Genomic DNA, 20049 nt, shown 5'->3' with positions numbered 1-20049 from the left:
GCAGCATGAAAAAGGTTGGGGGCAGAGGGACTCCTTTGCAAAAGCCCACTTTGCCAAATAGTTTTGAGGAAAGCAGGTTCAAACCATGCTTCAGATGTGGCTCCTCTGAATTGTGGATTCAAGAGCCTAAGGATGTCAGTGACATTTAAGTTAAGAACACAAGAAGAACCTGCTAGATCTGGCCAATGGCACATCAAGTCTAGCATCCTGTTCTCACAGGGACCAAACAGATGCCCGTGGGAAACTGGCATGTGGGACCTGTTCACAAGAGCACTCTTCTTCCCTGTGTCTTCCAGCAACTGGGATTCAGAAGCATTAATTGCCTCTGACCGTGGAGGCAGAGCATAGCCATCATGGCTAGTAGCCTTTGACAGCCTTCTCCTCCATGAATATGCCCAATCCTCTTTTAAAGCCACCCAGGTTGGTGGCCATCACCGTCTCCTGTGGCAGAGAGTTCCATAGTTCAACTATGCACTGCATGAAGAAGTGCCGCCTTCTTTTTCTGTCCTGAAAGTTTTATAAAATTATTTTTTGTCACCTCTTATTTAAACTAAAAACTCCCAACCGGTGTGAACGTTCCTCATAAGGGAGTCCCATAAGTTTCTCTTGTTTTAATAGATATATATTTTAACCCCCTAGTCCAGAATCAGGATTTTGAGTGACAAGTTACCAGAAAGGCAATAAAATGTGACAAAGCAACATTTTTAAATCACTGAAGGTTCCAGCTTTGCACATCAAAAATGCATTGCTTTGGTTATTTGTATCACATCAAGCTTAGATCCCCTTTGGCTGGGCCCCTGAACTCTCATCTAGCCATGTAATAGCCACCTCCAGATCTGTTTTAGGTTCGGGCAGCAAGCAGCAGCACGAATGGGGGGGAAAGCAGATTATTCCACATTGTGAAATGAAACAGTGTCGTAAAGCTTAAGTTGATAACCACACGGACAGGAAGGAGACACCAGCTCAGGAATAAATTGTTCCAGAAATTCTCCTGGCGTTTGGGAAGGTAGTCACCCAAATCCCTCTTTCCACGCGGTTAAAAAGATTCATTCTGGATAGGTTGAGAAGATGCAAAATGAAACAGCTAGGAGATTAGCACAAAACCACACACGCAGGCTGCTGCAATCTGCGGGGGAAACACTCAGCAAGGCTGAAAATTGCTCTTGTTCAAAAGTTAACTAAGCTTTGGGGCAAGACACTTGGAGCATACAGCTGCCAGGAACAAGGGCACCTCTTCCCCTTTTGATGGAAGACTGACCAGACCAGTTCATCTCTGATAGTTCCATCTGTAAAAGGAATTCCATAAAGTAGTCTTCACCAACCTGGCCACTAGGATCAGCCCCACAGAGTTCAAGGGGGCTCTTTACCAAGTATGCACCTTTGCAGTCCTGATGTACAAGGTGACAAAATGGAAGAGGGCGCAGAAGCAAGCACGCTGGCCAGCTGTGTTAGGCTGGAAGCATCTTTGGTACACTAAGTATCCGAAAGACAAATCGGCTTCTCCTGGTGCACACGTAAGAGACAGAGTTGACAAAGGACTGGCTCATTTGGGACCCTGCCCAGACAGGCAGGCAGGATGCATGTTCCCAGGAGATCTGCACAGACAAGTATCACTTTAGTGTGCAATTATGACCAAAATGTTGATGTGAAAGGGTGGACAGGAGGAGACAGAAAATATAGTTTTGGGGAGTGTGTGTGAGGTTACTTTTACTCTCTCACACACACACACACAAAGCGCTGTATCCAACTAATATGTCCCATCAGTGCAAGAATTTACGCTTGTGCAATGGACCTGCTTCCCTGGTGCGCCCCTGCATCCACTCTGGAGGGTTGGGGGAAACCCCAGGACAGACTTAGGGGTGTACAGGGTGGGATGGAAAGAGAGAGGAATTTATTTATTTTTTGCAAAGTCATTAGTGCTGCATTGGTTACAACCCCTACTGAATGATTTCCCCCATCTGTCAACTTAGCCCTAAGCAAGAAATGAGTCCACCTTTCTGTTTTAAGAGAACTAACACTTCTAGGAAGAGTTAAAGGAAGGCACGCACCCCACCCAGCTACCAAGTCTTTCAACACCACCTGTCTCCTCTCAAGAGCATTAGCACAGCAAAGGCAGGCTTAGGAAGGTGTCACTGGCCTTGAAGCTAACCCAGCACCAGCTGTGGAAAGGGATTACTGGAATTGGCCAATTAAAAGTAAAATATGAAAGGAATGGAAATGTCTTTTGCTCCTCTGCTGCCACCAGGTGGTTCCCCTTCAGTACTGAATCCCCTTGCTTAACAGCAGGAAAATGCTTCCAGAAAGCCTGGGTCCAGATCAGTTCTTCTCCAAACTTTTCAGGTTCAGAGCCTGGAACACTTGAGCAGCTGTGTGGGTTAATTTGTAAGCGAGCCCCACTGCGTTCTACGGGATTTATTTCCAGGTCAAATATGTTCAGGATGGTAGGCGGATGTTTCTGCCAATGCAGAGGAGGAACTTCCCCCTCTTTCCTCAAAAGAGAGACCGGACTCAAATGGCTAAGAACACGCTTTTTTATTTCCCCCTCCCACTGCCATTTCCCTTTTCCTGAAACACACTCAAGTGCCCGCGCCCAGCGCACATCAAGGCTGCAGAGAAGCAAGAGTCCACAGGGTCACCTTGGTGCAAGAGCTTGTTCTGAAACTCGCTCCCGACAGGAGATGGGTGCAGCAGGTCGGCCTTGCCTTTGGGCTCCATCACCTGCTCAGGAGGCAGCCACCTGGGTGAGCGGGTCTTCGAGGTACTGGACCAGAGCTTGAGCCTGGGAAAACACAAGGACAGGCGGGTTAGGAACTTGGGAGGCTGCCTTATATACAGAGTCAGCCCAATGGTCCACCGAGCTCAGTATTACCTACACTGATTGACAGAGGCTCGGCAGGGTTCTCTCCCAGCACTACCTGCAGATGCCGGGGATCACTGAGCTACAGCCCTCCCCATAGGGTTGAAAGAACTGGTTGGCTGTGTGCCCACCTCCTCTGCAGAATTCAGGTAAAGCAGACTTGGGCACTGGCTCAGGCATCGCCCTCAACAAGAGTACAGTGGTACCTCGAGTTACAAACGCCTCAGGTTACAAACTCCGCTAACCTGGAAGAGTTACCTCGAGTTGAGAACTTTGCCCCAGGATGAGAACGGAAATCGTGTGCCAGCAGTGCAGCAGCAGCAAGAGGCCCCATTAGCAATAGCACACCTCTAGTTAAGAACAGTTTCAGGTTAAGAACGGACATCTGGAACGAATTAAGTTCATAACTAGAGGTACCACTGTAGTTGTTGAATAGCAGAAGCTTCCTAACTCCTTGTAGCCATGTGCTGGCTGGGGAGGGGGCAGAAAGGATCCACACAGCGGCGTAGCGTGGGTCCTCAGCACCCGGGGCAAGGCAAGTAATTTGTGCCCCCTAACCCGTGGATTTGCCCTAACCCCAGATGTTGCGCCCGGTGCGGCCGGCCCCCCCTGCACCCCCCACGCTACGCCACTGGATCCACAAGCCCAAATCTCAACACTTCACATACTCGTAACACTGGTTTGGGGTACTTAAAAACGAGGCCGTTCTCTCTCATGACATCAGCTGCGGAGCTTTTCAACAGGATGAGCTGAGGTGACTCAGTTGCTAATCGTAGCTCAAGTCGGTAGAGCATGAGACTCAATCTCAGGGCTGTGGGTTCAAGCCCCACGTTGGGCAAAAGATTCATGCATTGCAGGGGGCTGGACTAGATGGCTCTCGTGGTCCCTTCCCACTCTACAATTCTACGAACAGTATAGTAACCAAATGTTGTACAGACATGTGTGCACTGTACCTAAGTGTATAGAAATCAAATGTAAAAAAGTCAAATGGTGTATGTGTATGAATTAGACCCCAGAGACCTTAATGCCTGCAATAAAATGCTATGAGTGGGATGGGGGAAGAGAAGAGTCCCCAATAAGCTGCCTTGAGGAAGCACCAAAGGTTCTTGGCTGGATGTGTTGCTGCACCTCTAACAGGGAGACACTCTGGAAGTAGTTATTTGAGTCACCTCCCACAACCTCATTTTACTTGTGTCACCTTCCAAGATGGGCTGCCCCACAAGAATAAAAGTAATAAAACCAGGAACATGTTGACCCCTTACCTTGGCTTTCAGCATGCCAAATCCCACCGTCTCTTTTGCGTACATGCACAGGAGCAGATTGGCAACGCGGGTGATGGCAACACGGCCCTCCTTGGGTCATTTTATGCATTGTGCAGGGCAGGGTAGAGAGAATAGAGAATATGAGTGCACAATATTCACAGACTGCAGGGCATTCAGGTTTCTCACCCTACAGAGGTGTTGCCCTATTCAAATTCAGACAAGCTTTCTGCCACTTTTAATACGGGGACAGCACACCTTTTCCGGGCCAAGGGCCACGTTCATCCTCTGGGGGCCGCGTGGCAAACTGGTCATGGCCAATGTGCAGAAAAATGGGAGTGGCGAAAACCACTCCTCTCAAGGTTGCCTTCCAGAAGGCTTGCCCACCAGCTCTTCTACACTACTGAAATAGTAATAATAATTCATTGCTAATCCTCTAAAATAATAATTAATTTTTAAAAGGCGGACTTGGGGGCACAAAGCCATTTGGGAGTGCTAGATATAGCCTATGGGCAAGCCCCCCCCCCCACAAGAGCTCTGAAGCAAGTGTCCCACAACACAGGGAGATTCTCTACCCCCTACCTTCCTCTACCAGTGAGGTTGTAGTGGACTGGGGCTCTTGTCACCACTCAGCCGTGAAGCTCCTGGGTGACCTTGGACCAGTCACTGCCTCTCAGCCAAATCTACCTCCCTGGTCTGTTGTGAGGATAAAATGGGAAGAGGAAGTATTATGTATGCCGCCTTGAGCTCCTTGCAAGAAAGCTGGGATATCAGTGTAATAAATGAATTCCTTCAAGCAGAAGCCCCGTCCCAGAAGTGTGTGTGTCCCCATCACAGGCCTCCTCTGGTGCCTGCTGGAGCAGCTCCAGGCTGCATGATGCCTACAGGGCTTGCTTCACCATCACGAGATGAATACATCCAACCTATTGTGGCTGTTGGCTGATGCACAGCCCAACTACACGTCGCACTCACCAGGTAGCAATTTGGGCAGCTGAGGACCTCAAGTGGCCCCCTCAGCAGACATGCAGACTCAATTCCCTGTATTGCAGGAGGTTGGACTCCAGGACCATTGGGTCTCTTCCAACTCTACAATTCTATGAATTAAGTCACCATGCAAAACAGTGGCTGGCAAGTTTGCCTCCTGGTTGCCATGACATCCAGAAGGGCAAACCCCACAGGGGCTGATCAGCAACACCTGCAAATCCCTGGGCAAAACTCTGTGCAGAGGGCTTTGCATGTGCCATTAAATCAGCAGATTGCCAGGGCTTCAGTGCACAGCATGGGCCGACTTTCCCACCTCCACCCTCCAAGCTTTTCTCTGTAGGTTGGTGGAAAAGCTGCTGGAAACCTCTCCAGGCAAGTGCTCCCTTGTAGTGGAGCCACTCTTAAGCCAGAAAATGTGGTTATGAAGCCACGTTCTGCCTCCAGCTGTATCTTCTAACCTCTTGCCGATCTCCAGCCCAACGCTAACAGAGGTCGGGCTGTATATAGGGTATCCCACAATCACCATGTTCCATCCTTCCAATATCACTCCTCAAAGATTTCCAGATGTGCCATTTCATCGTGCATGGAAAAACGTGCTGCCACAAAGGTGTGCCTCCAGCCAGACCTGGGGATTTGAGGTTTCGTCCTATCCCTGAAATGGATGTTCCCAGTGCCTGAGGCATCCCAGTGAACCAGCAGCAGCAGAGGTCGCCAGGATATGCAACACCTCATGATACGTACCATACAGTCCATTAGGATGAACTTCAAGTTATCCTCGTTGAACGCTTGGTGCCCATTCTTGTCATAAGCCACCCAGATATTGCTGGCGATGGCAGCTGTGACTCTGGCATCTGTGTCTCCATAACCAGAATATGCAAGGAGAGAGCCCTCATTGTTCAGAAGGCTAGATAGGAACAGCAAAGAGGATTAAATAGTCCTAGAGAATTGTGTCTATGTCTAAAAGTGATTCTGAAAAAGATTAAGAGATACTTTATTTTATTTGTAGCCTGATGGGTGCTCATAGGAGGGTAATGTCCATGCAGCAAACTAAAACAGCATGCGCAATCGACATTTTGCACAGTTGTTTACAGACCTGCACCTAACTATTTGTAACGTACTGCTTTAATTCAGCCTCTGCAGCCTGAAGTGTAGCAGCCCAGTACACACACATAAACACACTGAAAGTATGATTTGCTACCAAAAGGAACTGAAATGCTATATAAAATTATATATGCACAGCTACACACACAGAAAGAGACCAAAAACACACTCTCTTGACCAATTCAAGCCTGAAGTTCTAGAGTAGTGAAACCATGATTTACAACATTTATGCTACTGAAGAAAAGACTACAAGGCTGAAATGAATACGGCAGCTGCAATTGTACTGGTGTTTGCATGGATCAGTCTCAATCTTTGTTTGGCATAAACGATACCCTCAAATGGCATGTTAAAAGCTTCATGCGTTTTAGAGTACTGTATTCTGTTTTTGTAAGGGACGCGGGTGGCACTGTGGGTTAAACCACAGAGCCTAGGACTTGCCAATCAGAAGGTCGGCGGTTCAAATCCCCGCAATGGGGTGAGCTTCCGTTGTTCGGTCCCTAGTAGTTCGAAAGCCCGTCAAAGTGCAAGTAGATAAATAGGTACCGCTCCGGCGGGAAGGTAAATGGCGTTTCCGTGCACTGCTCTAGTTCACCAGAAGCGGCTTAGTCATGCTGGCCACATGACCTGGAAGCTGTACGCTGGCTCCCTCGGCCAATAAAGCGAGATGAGCGCTGCAACCCCAGAGTCGTTCGTGACTAGAACTAATGGTCAGGGGTCCCTTTACCTTTATTCTGCTTTTGCTAGCCTTTTCAAATGCTTCATTATGTGCAGCAATATAAAGCTCCCCTCCTAGATTCCCTCTAAGTGTTTATTATTATTAAAGCTAGCCAAATACACCTTGAGGCAGTGAGTTCCGTAAGTTGCAGTGCAACCCTCTGCACTGCCACTCGCGAGTAAGCCCCACCAACTCTGCTTGCCCAAGTACTCACAGGGTGCTCTGGACTCCTCCCGTGTTCGCCTGGCTCAGCACCTGCGTGAGGGCCTTGGGGCGCAGCATCACAACCTTCCAGCCAGACGCTCCCCTCGCAAAGCAGGGCGAAGCCTCGCATCAGCTGACCCAACAAGGAAATAACTCCGGCGCATGTTGGGAATTGTAGTCTTCCCCATCTCAACATCACTTCCGGTTCCCACCCCCGGTGGAGAGGCTCACCAACTTGTCGCTAGGAGGTACGTTGCGGAGGGCCGCTCTATCCGCCCTCTCTCGTCTCCTCCTGCTGAATTCTCCCTTCGGAGAATAACAGCCAAGGCCAGAGATCCCTTTAAAAACCCAAAAGTGGCCGCCTGTGTGTGACTCTCAACTTTTCCTATCTCTGTTAGCCCACGAACGTGAAGAGCGGTTTCCCTATCGCGCACTTCCGGTGACACTAGGGAGGGCCGTTTCCACCACGAAGATGGCAAATGCGGCGCCGCGTCCGATCGTCCACGACACCTGTGAGAGAGTCGCAGAATGGCGGCGGCGGCCTTTCCCACGGAGGCGCCGAGTTCCTACCCGTATTTTGTACGGCTCTTCAATCCTAATCCTGAGTCGAGTTTGGGGGGGGGGGATTGCTTCGCCGGAAGTGCTCTTCAAAGTAACCGGAAATGATGGCTTCCGCGTCTCTATGGTAGCAGCAGGCAGCGGCGCCTCTCTGGCCCTACCTCCTCGGTGGCAGGTGGGCGGTCGGCCAAGATGGCGGAGCTGAGCGGCGGCGGGCCCGGCTCGGCCGGTGGCGGCGGAGGCGGCGGCGACAGCGGAGAAGGCGGGGGCGGCGGCCCCGAGTCGGGCCCGGGGGGGCTCCTCATCCGCGTGACGGTGAAGACCCCGAAAGACAAGGAGGAGATCCTCACCGGCGAGCGCGTCTCCGTCAAGGAGGTCAGCCGGGGGCGGGGAAGCTCTCGCCGGGACCCCTCAGCCTCTGCGGGCGGAGGTCAGGGGATCTGCGGGAGGCGGCGGGGAGTGTCGTTGTCTGCCCCCCCTTCCCCTTTTCGTTACTGTCCGGCGGCGGCGAGGAACAAAGGGGCGAGGCGGGCTCTGAGGCGCTGGAAGGATTGGGGGGAGGGGACCCCCCACCTCTCAGCCCGCGCGGCACGGAGTCACGTGGTGGAGCGCCCACCCACCCCTCCCGGAGCTGAAGTGAGGGATGGGCTGTTTTGGGGGAGGGTCCGCGGTCGCCCCCCGCAACAGAAAAGGCGCCGATGGGTGGGATTTGGGGAAGGAGCCGCTTGGGGCTGCCTGCATACAAGGATGCTTCGCGCGCGGAACAGCATCCGCAGCTGCACCATCTACAGGGCAGGAGGGTCGCAGGGAAGCTTAGCGCGAGGAGTGGGTTCGGGAGGCCCCCTGGCCTCGCCGGGCAAAGGAAGCCAGAGACTCCCGTTTCCTCCCCGCTTCCTCCGCCAAGACATGCCGGGCTCAGGACAAGGCGGTCGAATGGGTTCCTGAAGAGAAGCAGGTTGAAGAGGAGCAGAGATTTGGGTGGTGGTGAATGGGGTCGATCAGAGTGAAAGGAAATGAGGGTGGGTTGGGCAAGGCAAAGTGTTTGGGCAAGGAAGCAAGCGGACTTTTCTTTCCTGCAACATAGAGGGAGAAATAGTGATGAAGCAGATCAGGCTTGAGGATTTGTCTGAGAGGGGAGAGAATGGGGAAAGGAAGAATGGGTAAAGCCTGGAGAAGAGAATGTGAACAATCTGGAGTGGTTGAGGCGGGATAATGAGAGGAGAAAGAGAAGAAATGAAGATGAGAGTGCCACCTTGTGGGGAAGATAGACAACAGCTGCGTGGATCCAGGAGTTTGTTGCAGATCTCTCTGGGGTGTATGATGCATTGAAAGGGGGGGGAAATTTCAAATGAGTTCCCTTCTCTGGGGCTTGGAGAGGCGGTGGCAGAGAGTAATAAAAACATTCTGGTACCCTAGGGATGTTTTGTACTGCAGACATCTGCAGGATACCTGGTTGGACAATGCTGATTTATGTAATAACTTCGCTGAATGTTTGAAGCTCTTCACATAATCCTGATGGGAAGGGCAGTATTAGTTTCCCCATACTGCAGGGTGGGAGGGGGGCTAAGAGACCGAGTAACTAGAGGAGCTTATGTGTTCATAGCGGGGGTGAGACTTGACCTGTGGAGCTCCTGCATCACAGGAATCTGCCTGGATGTAGGTGGAGGTCAGGTTAGGATGAAAAGGGAAAGGGCGGAGAAAGCAGACAGAGTGTGTGGATGAAGAAACAGTGTTTGGTAAGGTGAAGCCAGGAGGCGGGAAGACTAAATAGACCAGCAAGGGATAAGGGTTGCCGCCGCTTGGCCTTCTTGACCACAGCAAGAATGTCTGTGGAAAGCCTAACCTTCTAAAATGTCTTTTTTCCAGTTTAAAGAAGAGATTTCCCGCCGGTTTAAAGCCAAACAGGATCAGCTGGTTCTGATCTTTGCCGGGAAGATTCTGAAAGACGGGGATACCTTGAATCAGCACGGGATCAAAGATGGACTGACGGTGCATCTGGTGATCAAAACTCCACAGAAGTAAGAGCTTCCCTCTGAAAAGCAGGCCCATTCAGTCAGCTTTAGTTTATATTGCAGATATGCCACTTAGTAAGTAACAGCTTCCCCACACCCCTCAAAAGACTGGTTCAAATCCTTCTGAATAAATAGCTCCTCTTTGTTTATATACACAAACTGAAATATGCAAAACACAGATAAAAACACCATATTGAATTCATAGTAAAAGAGAACAACGTAGTGTGGCTTTAGTAGATGACAAGCAGATTTAAATAACAAACATAAATATCCAGGGGAAAACATGGAATGCTATGGTGGTGTCAGCCAGAAGTACTTTCAAAAGTAAATTACATGTTCTCCTATTTCAGGACCTATGTATCCTGCTGTCTCCCCTGTGAAGCTGCCCACTGAATAAGATCTTCATTCCTCTGGGTGCCCCTGCATTTGGTGGTTAGCTGGGTGGCTACTGGAGTGTGTGTGTGTAGTAGTAGTTCATAGTAGTTAAGAGCCCTTTTATTGGCCTTTGTTGTTTTATCTGTGGGTTCTTCTGTTTTTACCTTACTGGTGGCTTTTTTTAAGGATGAGAAGGAAGAGTAGCCACCCCCACCTGCCATAGACCTAACTGTGTGTGGCTTGGGCTTCCCCATTGCAAAATTCAGGGTTCTAAGAGTTGCTGAGCACACACACTAAATTACTCTAATGTACTTTGTAGGGAGATAGTAGCTTCCTTTTAAATTCAAGGAGAGCTATATGTTCACATAACAGTTGTGTCGTCACCTGTCACTTTCCTTTATTTGCAGGACTCAAGACCCTTCAGTGGCGCCTGCTGCTTCCCCTCCTCCTGCTGCTGCTGCTACTGCTACTTCTGTTGCTGCTGCTACTCCCTCGGCAGCCCCTGCTTCCCCTGCAGCCCCACCTCAGCCTTCAACATCCAGCAACACGCTCTCTGATGTAGGGAGCAGCAGCCGGAGGAGCAGCGGATTGGGAGCCACGCCAGGCCCGGCATCAGATGGGACCCCTGGCGGAGCCACCTCCATCTTGTGTGAGCGTTGTTGAGTTTCTTCTGCTCGGGTTAGCCTTTGGCTTTCCTGTCTTCTTGGGCACCAGTGGGACATTTTGGGTCTTTGCTCCCACTCCAGCAGGCGTGAGAGCAGAGTTCCAGGGTCTGAGGATCTCAAGGCAGGCAGTTCTGCTTTATTGATTTGTTAACAAAACAAACAAAAGTGTGAACATGTCAGAAAGAAAACTGAAGAATAAAAAAATGGGGTGGCTTGTGTGCTCCAGATGGATTAGTGGGTTTATAAGTGGATTCTTGAGTTTTAATAGCTTAAGAGAAATACTGAAGGGAAAACCCTCTTAATCACATGATGCATGTGAAAATTGGCCACTTGCAGGAGCCCCAGCTTTGTCTATTCACACTTGTATCCAGGGGTCAGCAAACTTTTTCAGTAGGGGGCTGGTCCACTGTCCCTCAGTCTTTGTGGGGGGCTGGACTATATTTTCCAGGGGGAAATGAACAAATTCCTATGCCCCACAAATAACCCAGAGATGCATTTTAAATAAAAGGACACATTCTACTCATGTAAAAACACGCTGATTCCCGGATCGTCCTTGGGCCGGATTGCGAAGGCGATTGGGCTGCATCTGGCCCCTGGGCCTTAGTTTGCCTACCCATGCTCTTATCCTTGTGGGTCTTTTGAGCCTGCCCCTAAGAGTTGTTGAGCTGCTGGGTCTGATGCACAGCAAGATCCCAGAGAGCAAGAGCTGGGCTTGTTATATCTCATCCTGCCTTTTCAGTAAGCTCTGTGCATGAGCGTAGCCAGGATTTTTTTTGGGTTTTATTGGGGGGGAGTGAGAACCTCAGATTTTGATTGATTTGGGGGGGCAGCTGCCCCCCCCCCTTGGCTACACTGATGGCTCTGTGTTGATAGTAGAAGGAGCAAGAGGGAGATGGGCCTTAGGTTTTAGCCATTCAGCCCCAGGCAGACCTTTCTCATTTGTGGTTTCTTTCTCTGTGTCTTCTCTCAGCTGGCTTTGGCGGCATTGCAGGGCTCGGCCACCTGGGGATGGGCTCTGCAAACTTCATGGAGCTTCAGCAGCAGATGCAGCGGCAGCTGATGTCCAACCCAGAGATGCTCTCCCAGATCATGGAGAACCCCCTGGTCCAGAACATGATGTCCAACCCAGACTTCATGCGGCAGATGATCATGGCCAACCCCCAGATGCAGCAGCTGATGGAGCGCAACCCAGAGATTAGCCACATGCTGAACAACCCTGAGCTTATGCGCCAGGTGGGCTGTTGTTTCCCTGCTTGTGGCTTGAGGCAGTCTTTGAACTTTGTTTTAGGCAACACACCAAACCAGGGTTTGCACTAACCATAGTTCAGAGCCCAAACCATTATTGTCTGCTTTCGTCATATTTCTGCTCATGGTTTTCTGTTTGCCCTTCTCTTCTCAGACCATGGAGTTGGCACGCAACCCTGCCATGATGCAAGAGATGATGCGCAACCAGGACCGAGCCCTGAGCAATTTGGAGAGCATCCCTGGAGGGTACAATGCCCTGCGGCGGATGTACACAGATATTCAGGAGCCCATGTTCAGTGCTGCCAGGGAACAGGTAGGCTAGGTCTGACTGTATCTTCTAAGCAGAACAAAACACTCATTTAATTAAGATTTCACAAGATTCACCAAGTTTATTGCAAATTCCTCAGACAAGTTGATAAGTGTCTGTGACTGGTTACCTCCCTAGCCTTCATGAGCAGAGCAGTACTTTGATGTTCTGCGGTTTTGATATGAATCCTGCCAAATTGATTAAGAGTTTTATTATGTAATTCACCCTGGGATTTTTGTACAAAGATCAGTGTAGGAGGTGAATGCCAAAAACTGTTTGTACTTTTCAAAGATTAGTATGCAAATCAAGTCCTCAAAATTAAGTTAGTCGCGTCCATAAACTTCAATGAGTCCGCTTTGAGTAGGACTAGGATAAGATACAGCCCTGTGGTTACAAGTGTGCAAGCATCCAAGTTTTAGTGATGGTTGTTTTCCTTTTCTCTCTTTGTTTCTGTGGTGACAGGGCAAAAGCTATAGTTTGTCACTTCCAAAGATCACATCAAGCTGTTGCTGGTCTGCAAACCAGAGTTTGTTTAAACCATGTTGTTTGACGGGTTTAACCATGGTCTGTCAGTTCAGACATCTCACCAAATCATAGGTATGCTCCTTAAGTGTGGTTTGTGTGCTGTCTGAAGAGAGTCAGAGACTCAGGGCTGCTTACAGTAAATAACGTAGCAGATGGTAAACACGTATTTGGTGAAACCTGCAGTTTAAATCAAAGCTCTGTTTTGTAATCCCAGCACACCTTCATTTCATTTTCTTGCTAATCCTGTGAAGCAGAATTCATCTGAGAGTTTGCAGAGTCACTCATTGAGCCAAATCTTCTCTGTCTAGTTTGGCAATAATCCCTTCTCTGCCTTGGCCGGGAGTTCCGACACCTCGAACTCGCAGCCCCTGCGGACGGAAAACCGAGAACCGCTGCCCAACCCTTGGAGCCCCACGCCTGCCTCTCAAGGCCAGGCGCCAAGCGGCGAAGGGAGCACCGGCTCGGTGACAAGCCAAAGCACACCCACTGTCTCCAACCCTTTGGGGATCAACGCAACCAACCTAGGATCTGGTACGTACATAGCTAGCGTGGAGTCCGTGGGGCGGTAGGTGGTCCTGGCAGCTGCGCGTTTGCACTCAGAGCTGGCCTTTCTAGATCACAGAACTGCTCTTCATTTTGAAGTGTGGTAGTTCTGTGGTTGTTTAACCTGAAGATTTTTGACTGTTCTGAAGAGATGAGAATTGGTTGACATTTCCACTCTGCCACAGTGACAGTTTAAGAACCGGGATTATTGCTCAATTGAATGGGAAAACCCTTTTACTTTAGTGTGAGGCTCTCATGGGTGACAAGGAAAAAACATTGTCACCCCCAACCTCAAAATCTGGTTGCTGAGCCAGTGAGAGCCAGTTTGGCATAGTGGTTGGAGTGTTGAATTAGGACCTGAGAGATCAGGGTTCAAATCCCCACTTGGCTATGGGGAGTCAGTGCTGCTCAACCTAACCTACCTCACAAGGCTGTTGTGGGGATGAAATGAGGAGGAGAACCATGTATGCCACATTGAGCGCCTTGGAGACAAAGGTGGGATAAAGAAATAGTAAGTAAATAAGTCTCGTTACTGTTTTCTACCAGCTAATGCAATGGCATACTGGTATTAAGTAACTGACATAGGTTAAGTCAACTCTTTAACATACTTAACCTGTTATGGATGCATTCTGAGCTTGTGGTGGTCCTTTTTTCTGGAAGGATCCAATAGGTGGCTCAACAGGGAGGGGGAAATCAGGTTTTGTTAATCACATTCTGTGTATTTCATGCATGTGCATTAAGTGAAAAAATGTACATTGATTTGGCCCATCATTCCCACAAAACAACTGTTTATCTCTGTCATGACACTTTTTGAATTGTGGGGGTTTTAGTGGTTTGTATCTGTTGGGGAAAGAGCAGGGATCTCATTATATTGTTCATTGCTACAGTAAAAAAAAAGTATACCTTTTTGAAATTAAAGTTTTAAAAAAGACATCCATGTGACTGCAGTAAAAAACCAAAAGCCAACAGGATTCTGCCAAAGGGTTAAAATCAGAAAGGGGGTTGGCTAGGCTTCCAGTGACCTTTTAATTCAATGAACCTAACCCAATTTTTGGACTTTGTTTTGAGATCCCTGGTTTTGTTGCTGGAGTGTGATCAGGAAGCAGCTTCAGGCATCTTGCCCCATCTAGGTTGGCAGAGCTACATGTTTGTCGGCTGTTAAATTTTCAACTCTCTCCCCTTTGTTACAGGAATGTTCAGCAGCCCTGAGATGCAAGGTCTTCTGCAGCAGATCTCAGAGAATCCCCAGCTCATGCAGAACGTGATCTCTGCCCCTTACATGCGTACAATGTTGCAGACGCTAGGCCAGTACCCTGACATTGCAGCACAAGTGAGTACAGCCCAATCTGCATTCATAGGGCCCAATACGTGAAGGGGGGGGGGGTCTGTTAGCCAGGAAGCCTCCTTTTGGTGTGATGTTTAGCAGTGCAGCGCTCTTACCTTAGCAAAAGTGATTTCATATCTGTAGCTGACAAAGCTGCAGCAAAATCTCATGACTCCTGCACTCTCACATTTGCTTTTTGCAAGTCAAGTTGCAGTGTGTGCTGTTTGCAGAATGGGCCCCTTGATGTGAATTGATTACTAGATGTGGAATTAAAAACTACCAGAAGAAGAGCCCTGCAGCTGGATCAGTCCAGTGGCCTGCATCCTGGCCCTCAAAGTGGCCAACTAGATGCCTGTGGGAAAGCAGCAAGCAGGACCTGAGTACAGGAGCCCTCTCCCCTCCTTCGGTTTCCAGCAGCTGGTATCCAGAAGCATTGCTGCCTCCACCTGTGGATCAGTAGCCTCCTATGAATTTGTCTGATCCTCCTTTCAAGCCATGTAAATTGGTGGCAATCGCTGCCTCTTGGGGGAAAGAGTTCCATACATTAACTACGTCCTGCATGTCATCTGTCCCGAATCTTCCGAATCTGAAAAGGTCCTATATCTGTGTGCTTTTGGTGGCATCAGAATATGCTGCTATTGCCTAGCTGCATGGGACATGTGCTAGGAATAGCAACTTCCGCCTTCCTGAGCTGCCTTTGCTCTTCTTTGCAGATGATGGTGAATGTTCCCCTCTTCGCCGGCAACCCCCCGCTTCAGGAGCACCTGCGACTCCAACTACCTGCCTTTCTACAGCAGGTGCGGCATAAACAGTGTTGTCCTTGATTTCGGGAGTAATAGTTTACTCAGGGCTGGACTTCAAAGAAGCTTTGTGTAGAGGCTGAGGAACAAAAATCCATAATGGACTGGCCAGGCCCTTTTAGTAATCATGTCACAATAATAATTTTCAGGTCTGCAGTCTCCCTGCTGTGGGGATTTGGGGAGTCCTTGTTCACCGTATTTATTTGCGGCAGCCCTATGAAGCCGCAGAGATCTATCAGTATTGTCTACTCTGCCTGGGACTGGTTCACCATTGTTTTGGGCTGAGAAAGGTCTTTCTCATTACCTGCTGATGGATCATAATATTTTTTTTTTCTTCTAGGCACCCCTTTGGCCAGTTGGATGTTGGGGTTTGGATGGAATGCTAAACTCAGTATTACGTTCATCCGCATTGGGCTGGTGTGGTCCCCACTCCGACTCTTGACACAGCCACGCGTGTTAGATATTGGAAGCTTTTGCTTCAGTTTTCAACATGCCATACTTAAGGCTAACCACAGTTCAGTTGGGCTCAAGTATAAAAAGAAACTGTGGTTAGTTGAAAAGCAAAGCAAAACTTGTTTGAAGGCAGCCTTTCCATTCCTGACTTTTTGTCTGGTTCCCTTGCTATTATTTAGTTTACATTCTCTGTTAGAGTTTATTGCTGCTGCCATTTTATTTGTAGATTTATTGATTTGTGGTTGTTGTTTTTGATCCTATCGTGAGCCACCTTGGGTACCTCATATTGATAATGATAATAATCTGTTATTAATTTGAGATACCAGAGATTGAATCTGAGACCTTTTGTATTCAAATAGTGTGCTCTACCGCTGTGTGTGGGTCTGCAATAACTGCAGTTGACAGACACAGGGAGTGGCATGCCTTGGTGGCAGTTGAACTGATACTAAAATTCAGTGTATCCAGTGACTGGACAAAAATGAAAAAGGAGGTTGCCCAGTGCCAGTGAAAACCCCCCAAAGGTTGAATATCACTAGATGGCAAAAAATGCAATTGAGTATTTGAATAAAATGCAGGATGGAAACCATCGTATTTAAATAAAATAGTCATATTTTAGGTATAGGATTGTTTAGAATAGCTATGAGACAGAATCACTAAGCTCTCATCTGAAAGCTCAGTTAACATTGAAAAACTTCTTGTTTTGAATTTTACCAAGAGCTACATTATAAGTGAACAATGGTAATCTATAGGATTAGAGGTCGACAACTGACCTTTTTCAGGCTGAGGGCTGCATTTGACCCATGGTGAAGGGGGCATAAAAACCTTTTGGCATAATCAAATCACAGTGGTAGCCGTTAATAAAACTGTTAAAGTAATAATAACAAGACAAAGTGTGTGGAGACGTGTGAAAGAAGGCCAGATTTGGGCTGTGGGTTAAGCACCCCTGCTAGAGAAACACAGTGATGGCCGTTCAGTGACAATCTAGCAGTTTCACAGTTCTGGCAGTAGTATCAAACCCTTCTGGTAGCCAATACAGTACCGTCAAATTTTACACAGGGGTAAAATGCATCTACTCAAGCCCTTGCAACGTCCCCCACACAAGCATCCCTTGCCTTCAGGAGTCAGTGAGCTGAGTAGGCCTTGAGCTGTAAGCAAAAGCATAGAACTTTTGAGCTCTCTGCTTTGCTTACTGAGCAAGGCCTGCTCAGCACGCCGGCTCTGGGATGCAAGATAGCACAGGCCTATCAGAGATCTCATGCGACCATTTCCAGGCTTTCAGAGCTGGTGTGCCAAGAGGACCTTCTTGCCTGGTGCACAAGGCAGAGAGCTTTTTCACACCGGAAAAAAACTGGTGTGCATTTCATTTGTGCAGTTTCAACCAGCTGGCCTTCAACCGTGCAAGGTTGGAATTGCACTAGTTAAATGCGTTAAAGATGTGATTGAATTGTATCCCAAATCTTAAGCTTTCTTTATGACTAAAGGACCAGAGTAGAAGACATCCAAGAGAAGCAATCCACACTTTCCTTGGAACCGGTGGCTCACTTGTGATTTTTGTCGCCCCCACCCCCAGATGCAGAACCCTGATTCTCTCTCGATCCTGACCAACCCTCGTGCCATGCAGGCCCTGCTGCAGATCCAGCAGGGGCTCCAAACGCTGCAAACGGAGGCCCCAGGACTGGTTTCCAGGTAACGCAGCAAAGCAGCAGGAGGTTCTTGCTCCTCCCGCTTTCAACTACTAAGATCAACATAGAAGTCAACATAGATCAACATTGTTTGCGTGAACAATATATGTGGCAAGCCTGTTCCTAGAAATTCTGTGTGTGATGTAATACGGCGGGGTAAAGACAATACTGTTTCTGGCTTTTTGTTACGTTACTTATTAAGACTTTCTATACTGCCTTTCATGTTAACATCACAAGGCTGTGTAGAACAGGGGAAATTGCATTTAAGCTTAGCTTATGGAATGCAAAAGTAACCAGGGTTAAGTCAAAACAGGCATTGTGATAACTCAATTGGTATCAGTGTCCAGCAAAGGCCTGAGAGAATCAATCGATACTTTTTTTAAGCAGAGACTGAAATGCAACCAGTGTTGCAAACTGGAAACAACAATTCCTGCCTTTGTAGATTTCCAAGGTTTCAGTTCTTTTTTGAGTAGACTCTAGAAATTAATAGGCCCAAATTAGTCACACCAGTTAACATTAATGGGTCAACTCTTTAACACTGGCTACAACCAAGAATCTGTGGCCGACTTAACCATATCTCCCCTGTTCCAGTAGCTGCAACACTCTCTGTGATTTTTATTGTGGCCAACCTCTGCACAAGGCTTGCTTCAGGTCCCTAAAGTCGGCCGCCTTCCCTCAGGGATTTGCTGCCTTGCGCTAAGTAGCTTCCCCCTGTCTCATCTTGCAGCCTTGGGACTTTTGGAGCCCCTCGCGTCCCTCCACCCTCTGCCGGAGGAAGCACAATCCCCGAGACCCCCATCTCCTCCGCTTCAACACCTGCTAGTGCCTCTCCAGCTGGGGACAGCAACCCCCACCAGCAGCTCATGCAGCACATGATCCAGCTACTGGCCGGTGCAAATTCTCAAGTAGGTAGTGCTGCATTTCTCTTCTGAGTCTTTGTCCTTTCTTCCATTGACACCTTTTGGTTGGGGTGCAGTGCAGTCTCAGGCAGACATATGCATCTGATGTTTCATCGCACAGCCCAGCACTTTCTATTCTTGTCTGGCACAGCTGCTCTCAACTCTGCTACTGGATGTATAAAAAACAAAGTGCCATCTCAAGGGCCGTGGCCCCAAGCTGTATAGGGACTTGCATGTTAGTACCAGCACCTTGAACTTAGCCAGGTAGCCAATGGGCAGCCAGGGCAAAGCCCACAAGTGAGGTGTTATCTGCTGGTGTTAGTTTGTCCTCACATGCAACCGAGTTGCTGGGTTTACACCAGCTGCAGCCTCTGGATAAACCCCAAGGGTAGCCCCTCCATAAATCATGTTGCAGTAATCCAACCATGAGGTTACCAATGCATGGACCACTGGTCAAGCTATCGCAATCCAGGAATGACCATACTGTCTTAGTCGCAGAAGAGAGTATCTCACAGACTACAGTGATCTTCTGGGTGCGAAAGGGCTGCTGGAAGCCATGGGTGCATGAGGACAGGGGTTGCAGTTGAGGGGTTTGGGTAGGCCGCTTGGTCTGTGCCAGATTACCTGCCTTGAGCCATGCTTGCTGTACAGTTCACCTCTTCTCTCTCTCTCTCTCTCTCTCTCTCTCTCTCTCTCTCTCTCTCTCCCCCCCCCCCCCCATGGCAGGCGCAGAGTCCAGAGGTCCGGTTCCAGCAGCAGCTTGAGCAGCTCAATGCGATGGGCTTCATCAACCGTGAGGCAAACCTTCAGGCGCTCATTGCCACTGGGGGAGACATCAATGCCGCCATCGAGAGACTCTTGGGCTCCCAGCCTTCCTAACATCGTAGGCTCCTCCAATCTGCGACATGATATCAAAACACAGACCTCTCGAGGATTGTCATTGTCAGGCCCTCCGACAGCTGTCCATGAATTTAAAAACTGGAACAACAACTCCCTCCCCCCTTCAGTTCAGTGCATCCTGTTCTATGTTTTCCTCTGAAATGCTTCAAAAACTGCCTTGTGCATGGATGATTCCAGTTCTTGAAAAATGGCCATTTTGAGACATGTTTCTCCCCTGCTTCCCTCTCCACCCACACCCTGTTCCCCCCAAAATGAGGCTCCTACTCTAACTGGTCAAAGTGTAACTACTAGATAACCCAAATAATTGTGTTGGATTAGCTTGCTTTTTAAATCATATAAAAGCTGTATTTCTTTTCTCCCCCGCCCACCTGCCTTCCGACCAAAAGTGAAATATGAAGGGAATATCTGCTCCCACCAACTCAAAAGACTTTTTCTCATCAATGAGAAAGGCACACGATTTGGAAATGCCAGTAGGCAGAAAGAAAGGAGTGGTCCTTTTGCACAGTGACTCCAGCGCCTCAAACCTGGATGGACTTGAGCATCACGCTGCCTTCCTGCTTTTATCTTTAGTGGTTATGGGATGTCAAGATGTGGAGTTGGAGTGGGCGGCTGAGGTTAACTGAAGAGCATTTGCCAGTGGA

At 48.7% G+C, this 20049-nt stretch overlaps 2 protein-coding genes across 2 annotated transcripts; one reads left to right on the top strand and one right to left on the bottom strand.

The window, feature by feature from the left end:
• Positions 1-2517: 2517 nt before the first annotated feature.
• LAMTOR2 (late endosomal/lysosomal adaptor, MAPK and MTOR activator 2) lies at positions 2518-7292 on the bottom strand. Its single transcript, XM_028709498.2, has 4 exons — positions 7131-7292; positions 5842-6004; positions 4120-4209; positions 2518-2779 (listed from the first exon to the last, which is right to left on the bottom strand). The coding sequence occupies exons 1-4, from the start codon at positions 7196-7198 to the stop codon at positions 2723-2725; spliced, it is 378 nt and encodes a 125-aa protein (XP_028565331.1). The 5' UTR covers positions 7199-7292; the 3' UTR covers positions 2518-2722.
• Positions 7293-7745: 453 nt separating this feature from the next.
• Positions 7746-19764, top strand: UBQLN4 (ubiquilin 4). Its single transcript, XM_028709497.2, has 11 exons — positions 7746-8053; positions 9545-9696; positions 10473-10714; positions 11701-11963; positions 12130-12288; positions 13116-13338; positions 14541-14680; positions 15388-15471; positions 17498-17613; positions 18337-18514; positions 19235-19764. The coding sequence occupies exons 1-11, from the start codon at positions 7871-7873 to the stop codon at positions 19385-19387; spliced, it is 1893 nt and encodes a 630-aa protein (XP_028565330.2). The 5' UTR covers positions 7746-7870; the 3' UTR covers positions 19388-19764.
• The last annotated feature ends 285 nt before the right edge of the window (positions 19765-20049 follow it).

Source organism: Podarcis muralis, chromosome 16, assembly GCF_964188315.1.
Source record: "Podarcis muralis chromosome 16, rPodMur119.hap1.1, whole genome shotgun sequence".
In the NCBI taxonomy this organism is placed as follows: domain Eukaryota; kingdom Metazoa; phylum Chordata; class Lepidosauria; order Squamata; family Lacertidae; genus Podarcis; species Podarcis muralis.
This window is presented reverse-complemented; position numbering and strand designations above follow the sequence as displayed.